Below are 10,730 nucleotides of genomic sequence, written 5' to 3'. Positions count from 1 at the left end.
GTGTGTGTGTGTGTGTGTGTGTGTGTATGTGTGTGTGTGTGTGTGTGAGAGAGAGAGAGAGAGAGAGAGAATACTGTTTTACCAAATTGAACTGAAAGCAGAGAGTGTGAAGGAGAAAAATGTGACAGAAATTAGGTTAGAGGTAAAGACAGAACACAAAGAATTCATGTTATTTAATGAATGAGTAACTGCATTAATAAAATAATATTCTACCATATTTCCCAGTATTCTGTTCAGTTAGCTGTCCCAAGGAAATGTTGAAGTAGTTAGAGCACAATCCCATTGTTATTTTGCACATGAAGAGATACATTTTTCATGTACAGTTTTATGTACTCATTACCTGAACATGTATTTACACGTTGCTTTTCTTTTAAATATACTGTCAGAACTGTGATTCCTCAGCAGGCACATGCTGAATTGTAGCTTTTATGATATTTTTAGTCAGTTCCCATTGATTTTAGTAATTTTGACCCATTTCTACATTAAATTTTAGAAGCCATATATTACCTTGCAACCTTTTTGGTCTCTTTCTGTAGTACATGGATCCATCAGAAGGTTGCCAGGAATTAAGTAAATCACTCCAAATAATCAGCATCTGAAAAGAATGAAAATGTTGAAAGACTGACATTTCAGGTATCGTGATGGTCTTAGTTACTTAAGGACTAATGTACATCTTATATACCGACAATATTATGGATATAAAATCAAGCGCATGACCTTGGTTCAGCATCATCCTCTTTCTCACTGCCTCTCCAGTGTCTCCTTAAGCAACAATGGCATTAAATAATCTGTGGAATAAGTAAAGATATGAAATGCAATGTAAATTCTCACCGTATTGCTTGTCACGTTTTGACACCATGTCATAAGCATCTTGATTACAGTAAAGCTCAGCGTTTGTCCTCATTATGACTCCTTGGAGCCTCGACTCACCTTCAAAAGCCAAGTTACCCACATACACACATGTGCATGCACAGGACCCTGCACAAGGCTAAAAATAATGCCCTTCCTTTTCTCTTCACATAGATACACACAGATGTGCACACTTAAATCTATACTGGCCCTTATCTGCACATACATATACACAAATATGCACAAGAAGCTACATAACATGTGTACACTCACAAGTGCACACGTACACACACACACACACACACACACACACACACACATTCCTCCCTCCTCCTCTCCCAGCCCTTGTCAGCTGATTGTGTTATTACTATGCTAACCAAATCCTTATAAATGTGATTTAAGGCTTGGCGGCCCCGCACTCCTGTTTTAGCCTTCTGGTACTGTGTTTTACTGGGGAGAGGAGGAGTAAGGGTGGGAGGTGTGGAGGGAGGGATGAAGGGAGAGGGGAAAGAAAGAGGAAAAGGCATGAGGAATGAAGAGGTCAGAGAGGTAGTGGGGACAGAAAAGGTAGGAGTGTGTGGGAGACAAGGAAAAAGGAAGAGTTGAACAGCAAGGAGAGAAGGAGGGAAAGAGAGATAAGGAGTCAGGAAACCAGAGAGAGGAGGGTTGCTACGCATTCCCTCAACACTCGTTCTGTCCTATCCAGAGAGCTGTAAAGCGTCAGTAAAATAAAAAAAGGGAAAAAGCATCACCTGCATCTTAAATGAAAATTTCAATTGAAAAACTTAACAGCCCTTCAAATTGCAGAATTTTACACGCGCCAGTAAAGCCTAAATAACACTCAACACTTAGAGGGAGGAGGGGAGGAGAGAGTGGAGGTGGGGAGGAATAAGGGTTGACAACGGGGGTTATTTTGGGTGGATAACGGGCTGGATCAAGGTGACTGGATTGTGTTTTGTGGGAAAGTTATTCACAATTGGGGAGTTTCTGTCCCTGATCTGTCCATTGTCCTCTGTGCATCTCTTGCCTGTGTGTGTTTTTCATGACTATTGTTACACTACAGACAAACATTTCATTCAGACAGACAGAAGGAAATATAGTAAGGCAGACAAGAATAATCAAATAGACCAGAGAATGCAGAATGTCTAATTAGACAACCAAGTAGAGAGACACCCCAACCCTCTGCAAAGATGAACGAGAACGCAGTGAGGCACACAGACAGGCCAGCATATATGCTGGGGTATGCAGGGAGACGGGCTCTTTAGTTATTCGTGGGGTTCAGTGGACCTTTGGTGATAATTGAATCAGTGTGAGTGCTGAGTAGAGCTAGCATAAAAACCTGTTAACCCAAAAGGTCAACTCTCTGCATTGTTTATTTAGCAGGGAGACCGGAGAGAGAGGGAGCCAAGAAGGGAGAGAGACTGCGACACAAAGCATGAGTAACGGAGAGAGACAGAAGAAAATGAGAGAGAGTTGGTGGGGGAGAGGGAAGCTAGGGGTCAGAGAGAGGAAAAGGGAAGAGGTGACAGACAGAAGGAGATATGTAGATAGAAGAAAAGATGGTTTGTTGGTGGGAAATCAGCCAAGCCTTACATGACCACTTTTATGCTGTTATTTATTTGTGTGGGAGATAGAAGTGTGTGCGTATGTGTGAGACACTGACTGGCTGCCATCTTAATGTATCTTTGTGTCTTTACTTGTGATGTGGCTGTCTCTGTATCTGACTCATAGATTGTAAATAAAGATGGACGATGCGTCTCCACTTCCTCCCACTGTACAAAAATAAAGCCAATGGCGCTGCCATCATGCACTGGTGACGTCATTTGGAGCAACAGTCTGCGCAGTAGTGATTGGGGTTGTTGATGATGTAAATCCCCTTATTATAGCATCAAATAACTATTTATAACCAACCTTATCAGAAAAATTAACACTTGAACAAACATCAGCATGGTAAGAACTCCTTGAAAAGACAGAAACCATATTTAGGGGGAAAGAATTATGTGTACTTAGATTTTATTTAGTTTGGCCCCTGTCCCATCCGCTAACATGGAGGGGCGGGTTTTATGATCCCAACTGCAGCTAGCCACCAGGGGGCGACTTGTCGCCCAACTTTATGTACTGTTAGTGGTCTGAGTCATGGTCAAGCTCCATGCCAGTTTTGTATGTTGGCTAATTTATCAGTAAATAAATAGCTCAGAGAACAATACATAGTTGCTTTAATAAATCATCGGGGTCGATCAGCAAATACCAAGATTTTCTGAAAAATTTGAACATTTTTAAAGGGTTTGCCTGCTTTCCTTTGTTTTCCAAAATACAGACGGATTAATAGCAATAAGTGCATTTACTTTTCCAGAAAATTATGATTTATTGATAAAAATAGTGCTTGGTGTGTGCTAAATTTACCAGCAGGCTCAGGCTATTTAAAACATTGGAGAGATACTACAAAAGGGCATCATAAATATGAATTATGAGGCAACCTTTAAATTGTGCTAAGCATTATGCTAAGACACATACTCTTAGGAGAACTGAGGCATCCTGAGGAAAAACTGAATGTTTGTTGCAACTCAGTCTGTGTGAAGGAAAGACAACCAGTTGGTAGATAGTCTGCAAAATGCACACATACTCTTACACAACCGCTGTCTAATGTGCGTGCATGCTGACATACACATATGCATACTTGCACTACTTCTCACATGTAGATACGTGTACTTTCAATGCTCATCTTCTTTCACCCTCTCTCACTCTCTGTCTCTCTCTTTCACACACACATACACACAGCCATCTGGGAAAGCCGTTAGCGGTTAGCTGTAGCACTTAGCGACGCAGCACGCTCCCTCAGTCCGCTCAGTCACCTTGATCTGCTTGCCCTTCACACAGCACCATTACTGCTATACTGCATCACTGTGTGTGTGTGGGTGTTAGGAAGAGAGTGTGTGTGTGTGTGTGTGTGTGTGTGTGTGTGTGTGTGTTTGTGTGTTAGGAAGAGTGTGTATTTTTGTATATGGACACGCATCTGTGTGTGTCCATTATAGAGCAGTACAGTGGGATGTAAATGCCGGGGGATGAGGGGGGAGGGGCATTACCTTCAAATGAGCTCCGGTGGAGTGAAATATCCTTCTGACTAGTCTTGTGCAGGTTCTTATCGGGGCATGGACATGTGCAAATCATGTGACAGTGTGTGTGCCTGTGGTCTTCTGATGTACATCTCTGTCCGTCTGTCTACTTCTAATACTAGTGAGGATCATTTAGCCTCCTGGACACAAGGAATGAAGGCACTCCCAGGCATTGAAAATGGCAGTGAACATGAATACACAGTAGACGCAAATTAGAAATCTACTAGCTGACTGAGACCCCGGCTGTAGCTCTGCCTAACAATGTATTGTGATACATTTTCATTCAATTTGGTCTCCTAACCTGAAGTTTAGTAAATGGTACAAGTTTTTCTCAATTTTCAGTTTGTCATATACACTATATCTGTACTATATCATAATATCTGTAAGTGATATATATACACATATATCACTTACAGATATTATGTCCCAATTATAGGTCATATGTGTGTGTTTGCATACATGTGAGTGTTATGTATTTGTGCTTGCGTATAGTAAAGCCAATGTGGAGTTGAGCTACAATGTTCCCAGCTGTCCAGCCTGGCCTACATATCACTTTCTAAATTCCCTGCTGAAAGATACACAGACTCACGTTCAAACAGTCACAAGTACCGCATAAATCCATAAATACAATCTTGGTTTGCTCAGGGGGAGAAAATGAGAGAGAAAGAGTTTCCATGTTAATCCCTCGGATAGGGATGGCAAAATCACTCTTTGTCCTTCTGATGTCATTCTTGATGTTACTTGTCAAATAATTCTTTTGAACAAATCCCCCTACTCTGTTTTCTCTCACTCGTAAGCACACGCAAAGAGTATATTTATCTTTTTCTTTTTTTCTTTTTTTTCCCTTTCCCTGTCTCTTTATTTATTTATTTCTCTTTACCCCCAGGTCCAGGACCAGTGGACACACCAGCTATATCAGGGCTCCATTCCCGAAGTGTAACAATGACCTGGGGTCCTCCTTCCCAACCAAATGGCATTATCACCAATTATACTCTATATCTTTGCCCGCGCTCTATCTGTTCTTTAGATTTCAAACCCAGCTCAGTCTTTAGCACCAGTATGACCCTCAACTCCAGTTGGGTTCCTAACCGAAGACCCTTGCCCAGCACTGAGAGTGCATATCTTAACCCGGGTCATAACCTCAGATCAACATCCAGTCTTACCACCCCAGACTCAAGCCACATCTCCATGTCTACTGTCAACACAGGCAGTAATGACAGTTTAAGCACAATGCAAGGCACTAGACCCAATGTTCTCCCTAACCCTTTCTCTAGCTTGTGGCCTGGTTTTGTAGAAGACAACCAGATCGAGTCCACTCCTCGAGGCAATACAAGCCAAGGCCCCGGTTCCATCTCATTTCACCCCACTGAACTCAGTACTGCCAGTGTAAACCCAAGCCCTAGTCTTTTATCGCCAAACCCACAATACAATACAATTGAATCTAATACTGAACATATTCTTAAACAAAACCCCTTCCAAAGCCCCATCTCTGGTTTGTTTAGTGCGGCTTCAGATTCAAGTTCATCCTTTCTATCAGTCACTATTCCAGGGAACACCACTACCTATACTTTCCTCGACCTACTGCCATACCAGACCTACAGCCTTCAGGTATATTAGAATAATACTTGGTAGAACACAATACTGTACCCTATAGTGTTATAGATTAAACATGCGATTTAAAAAATGTGAATACAGTTGTAGTGTTATAACTAAACAATTTCTAGTCTCTGTTCCTCTGATTAGTTTCCAATAATGAATATAAATACAATTACTAGTTTTTTTATTGCCAATTGAATAATCATGTGTTACCAGGCACGGATGAGACTACATTCCCAAATGTCACTGCACCCTTTATTTTTCTTGTTTGCACTTTAAGGTGCCAGAATATTGATTACTGACTGAGAATAAATCATGTTATTAAAATGTTCATATTAATTGATGAAAACTGCTAGAAACACATCACATTGTGATGTTAAAATTAAATTTTTTTCCTCTAACATCTAGGTAGAGGCATGCACCAGTGTGGGTTGTTCAATGTCTGAGATGTCTCAGATCTTTCGTACCCTCCCAGCTCCCCCTGAAGGGGTTCCTGCACCTCACCTTTACTCTGACACCCCCACCTCTGTTCTCTTGTCCTGGGGAGCACCAGAGTGGAGCAATGGACCACTGGAGAGGTGAGAGATGATCACATACATACGCTTTAATCCCTGTGTGAGTCTTATTTGTATATGATTGTGTCTTGTGGTATTCAAAGGTGGCTGATTGAGCGCAGAGTTGCTGGGACCAAACAAGTCTCAACAGTGGGCCATCTCCCACCAGACCCTCCACCTCTTTCCTTTCTGGACTCTTCATCAGCTCTCAGTCCCTGGACTAACTACCAGTATCGTCTTGTGCTCCATAATCAGGCTGGCAACACCACAGGTAAGGCCAAAATAACGGGCTTAACTGAAATTAAATACAATCTGACCAAGATGTATGAATGTTGCATGTTGTAGTACCAGTTTGTTGTTTTCCAGTAGGGTCTTTAACCACATATTGTTACATACTTGTAGGACCCTGGGTGAATATCACCACCAGGCCCTCTCGGCCCGCTGGCCTCAGTCCACCAAGGGTGAAGGTCTTGGGCCCAGAGTCATTTCAGGTATTGGTGTTTTGTTTTGTTTTTTTACTGACTTCTCACAGGTTCACTAAAAACCAGGGATGTGCTCAGACCTTTTTAGGGGCTGTTCATCCTAAACCAGGTTTTGATTGTACTCATATCTCATATTAAAATAAATGAATGTCTGGATTTCCAATAATGAACATTTCTGTCTATGATATTTCCAGAGACAAAATATTAAGACAGTGCCTAGCAAAATGTTACCATCTTTTCAATTCAGTTCCATTTTATTTTTATAGAGCTTTAAGAAAGCATTTGTCACATGGACACTTTATACTCACACATACAAGAAAACCATTGTCCACAGCATTTTTCATTCTATATCCCACTTTCACTGGCATGGCCCTTCATAGTAACTCTCTCACAATCTTATATAACTACCCTCATATTCAATTCAAATACTCAGTTCAGGTCAGTTCAATTCTCTCTCACTGCAAGACAACTGAACACTTTAGTGTAGCCAGTTGACAGTAGCTTGACTAAATGCTTTTTGGTGAAACCCAGGAATTAGACTGGAGTAGGCTATATCTATTTTTGTATGTAAAAATATACTAGGTTACAGAATAATTACAAAATGTCAAAAAGTATTCCATGACTATATTTTCTGGCCTGACCATCCCATATATGTATAGTAGTAGTATTTTACTTGATCACCACGCTCTCCTATGCTTTTTGAACTGGAGATTTTGGGGTTACCCCTCTACAGAGAGGCATTCTCATTAACATAATGTGAAAGATGAAATACTATGTACAGATATAATACACTGTGTTTTTATCCTTGATTTAAGTATTAGTTTTTAGTAAGTTATTAGCCTCTTTCCAACTTTAAAAAATACTTCTGAGAAAATAGGCCTACTTCTCATACATAAATTAATTATGTAGGAAATGTTTGCTTGACATTTCTATCGTAATGCTTCATCAGCTGGCCTGCTGGTAGTCTGAATCCAGGTCTGCAAAGTTGCACTCCCCTTAGCTGCCTCTCTCTGCTCTTCTCTCTCTAGATCAGACTGCCTATATGTTAGCCAGCTTTATTTGATAGCATAATATAAGGCTATATTGCGTGATGTGAGGGAATTCCATTGGTTAAAACATGTGTTATTAATCATTTCCACAACTTCAAATGACTCACCCTCACCCACACATGACGGCTGATGTTTGGGTGATATGGTGATTTATTTTAGTCTAACATTAGCAATTATGGATGTGCAGCCACAACAGCAAAAATAAAACTTGAGGGGCAGCTCAGCCAAAGAGGGTAAATGGGTTGTTGCTAGGGCAGCTTTAGCCTATCCTTGTGCACATCCTTTCTAAAAACCTCCTTGATCTGGCATCAGAGTATAAGAGCTCAGAGAAGATGCAGAAGAACCAAGTCAGCCATGCTGCTAGTGAAACTGAATTACAATATTACCTATTACATTTAACTAATTTAATTAGTTGACAACTTCATTGAGAAGCTCTCACTTGAAGTAGAAAAGACAAAGCAATGTCGCACTGATTCCTCTGTCTTTCCTTCTTGGGATTTAATGAGAAAAACAAACCCATTCAACTCAAGGTCCCCTTCAGAAAATGGGAGGGGCAGTGACCCTGTCTGTGGCAGCTTCCTTCCTGTCGGCCATTTTTAAGGAGGGACCAGAGTTAAGTTCCACCACTGGCTAATCCCACATCAAGGCCTATCAATGAAACAATATTGTATGCATGCACACAGAGATGCACACACACACACTGACACGCTCACAGCCCCGCACTAATGCTAACTGCAGAAAAATGCTAATGCCTGTCATCATTTCAGAACCGCCCCTGTCATCTGTGCAGCAGCACAGCTTTAGGGGTCACAGGTCCGAGAAAAAAAGTGTTCCTTCCTGGTTGTTGCTAATTGGACAGACAGGCAGGCCTCTTCCTGGTTACCAATTGACCTTGACAAGATAGAGGATTTTGAGTATCTCTCTTCATTGTGGTTTCTTTTTCTATATTACTTCTCATTGAGGTATTCTCTCTCTCTTAAACATTATCTGTTTCCTTTTCAGTTTGCTTGTTTGCATTTGCTCTTTTTATATAATGACATTCCTGGTCAGGATTTCAAGTGACAGCCAAAGTCTGCTGAAGGTTTGCTTTCTGATACGAGGATGGCATCACTGTTATTCGGTTATGTCAACCGAAATTTTCCCTACGGGGGATTAATAAAGTTATATCTTATCTTATCATAATCACAGGTAATGTTCTTTTGTCTTCATCAGACTGTGAGTGATACAGTTTGTGATGAGAGTGTGATTCAGTGAGAGATGAAGATCAACACATTGATTGTAGTAATGCACGTTTTGTATTTAACTATAATGCTAAAAAATAAATCTGTGCAATAAAGGATGAGATCATAGACATATATAATTTATTTTTACCCACACACTGTTTGGCTACAGATAGTGTGCCAGTGTTCAGTGGTTTAGTACAAAAAAAACGAATGCCTGTGACTGTAACCACTCAATGAATGTATCTGCTTCTTTGTTATTGTCTGAATCATCAGATGTGATTTGTTTCTCATTCTCACACTCATTATCTCGTTATGTAGTTATGCTGAAGGAATATTGATTAATTTCAATGAATTAAACCATTAATTTGATTTTGGTCATCTCTGGATCTTTGACCTACCACAGATAATTTCCCCTTTTTAACCACAAATAAGAAAAAAACCCTCAAAGATTAGTTTACAGGATGACAATATAAATTTACCTTAATATGTGATAACGTTGATGCGTGCACTAATAAATTGTAGACTTGTGTTGTCAGCTGCAGAGGTTGGCATTCGCTCAGTGCCTTTGAGTTTTTTTCTGATTATAATAGCATAGATGCACAAAGACGCACACCATGTCCTTTCACACACACACACACACCTATTCTTTCTCACTACCAACTTTATCATCTGTCTCTCTTTCACTCATATACACATAAATGCATATACAAACACACACACACACACATACTGTACTGGCCTTAGCCCCAGTGGTCTGTGTCAGCCCAGGGTCTCTGCTGTCTACACCATCTCCAGATTACATCAGGCTATTCAATCTGTAAATGACTTCCACCACAAAGCACACCCAACACGCACTTTGGGAAATGAGCTACCTAACTCAACATGACCCTACCCATATGTGGTTGTGTGTGTGGCTCAGTGTGTGAGAGTGTGTGTGTGTCCTATATAACCTCACAGTGTCACTTGTTAAATGGATATCAAGGTTGCATAACAAATAATTATTCTTGACGCTCATTCATAATACTCTCATCAACGTTGACCACTTAATCACCTAAACTCATAAGTCTCACCAGGCTCTGAACTGATCAGTTATTGTACATGACAGTTTGTATCCTAAGTGTGTTGGAACACACTGTACATGGACACAGGTGTGGATGTGTGAGCGAGAGAGAGAGCAGTTGTTTTAGCTGTTTTTGTATGTGGATGTATAAACAAAACATTTATTATATAGACATCTGTAACTCAAAAAGCATAGAGGTGTGTGTGTCTGTGTGTGTATTACCATTTGTGTGTGTGCCAGTTACCTTCATCTTCACTCTGAAATGCTGACAGACTGAACTGTTTCCAAATCAGATGCAGTACTCAACGACAGCAAGCTTTTGTTTTTGCATGCAGCAATTCCATTACCAGCCGTTTTCATTATTTTAGCATGGTGTCTGTGCATGTGCGCGTGTGTGTTTGTGTGTACCCTGTTTTAAATTTGATGAAAGGAATCTTCTGCTCAAGTCAAAGTCAGGTTATCTTTCCCCACTAGAAAGTTGAACAAACACACGCAAACACACACACACACACACACACATACACGCGTACCTATCCAACAGTGCACCGTCGGAGTAAACTGCCAAGTGTGGACCTGTGTTTCCAGTCCTTTTGAAGTAAAATAAATATAATACAAAATTTACTTTTACTGTCTTTTAACATAATATTACTGCAAATTTGCTTTTTTTTGCTTTTTAAAGAAATTGCCAAGAGGGGACTTAGATCCTTAAACGATAGCTACCTATCCAAGAGGGGACCTCCATTGTTATGCAGTGGAACTGTCTGTGCTCATTCTCACCTAATGACTGTTTTTACCTTCAAAGAC

The 10,730-nt window shown here is 40.5% G+C and overlaps 1 protein-coding gene across 1 annotated transcript in view; it reads left to right on the top strand.

Moving 5' to 3' along the window:
- The window catches only part of ush2a (Usher syndrome 2A (autosomal recessive, mild)), a 162,560-nt gene that overhangs the window by 66,531 nt on the left and 85,299 nt on the right, over window positions 1–10,730 (top strand). Inside the window, exons 25-28 of the mRNA XM_046033282.1 lie at window positions 4,849–5,570; window positions 5,967–6,136; window positions 6,217–6,383; window positions 6,515–6,603. Coding sequence (XP_045889238.1) covers window positions 4,849–5,570; window positions 5,967–6,136; window positions 6,217–6,383; window positions 6,515–6,603 — 1,148 coding nt within the window. The remainder of the gene's footprint in view (window positions 1–4,848; window positions 5,571–5,966; window positions 6,137–6,216; window positions 6,384–6,514; window positions 6,604–10,730) is intronic.

Source organism: Micropterus dolomieu, linkage group LG20 (assembly GCF_021292245.1).
Source record: "Micropterus dolomieu isolate WLL.071019.BEF.003 ecotype Adirondacks linkage group LG20, ASM2129224v1, whole genome shotgun sequence".
NCBI classification, from domain to species: Eukaryota; Metazoa; Chordata; class Actinopteri; order Centrarchiformes; family Centrarchidae; genus Micropterus; species Micropterus dolomieu.
The sequence above is the reverse complement of the archived record's forward strand: the minus strand, read 5'-3'. Positions and strand labels throughout refer to the sequence as shown.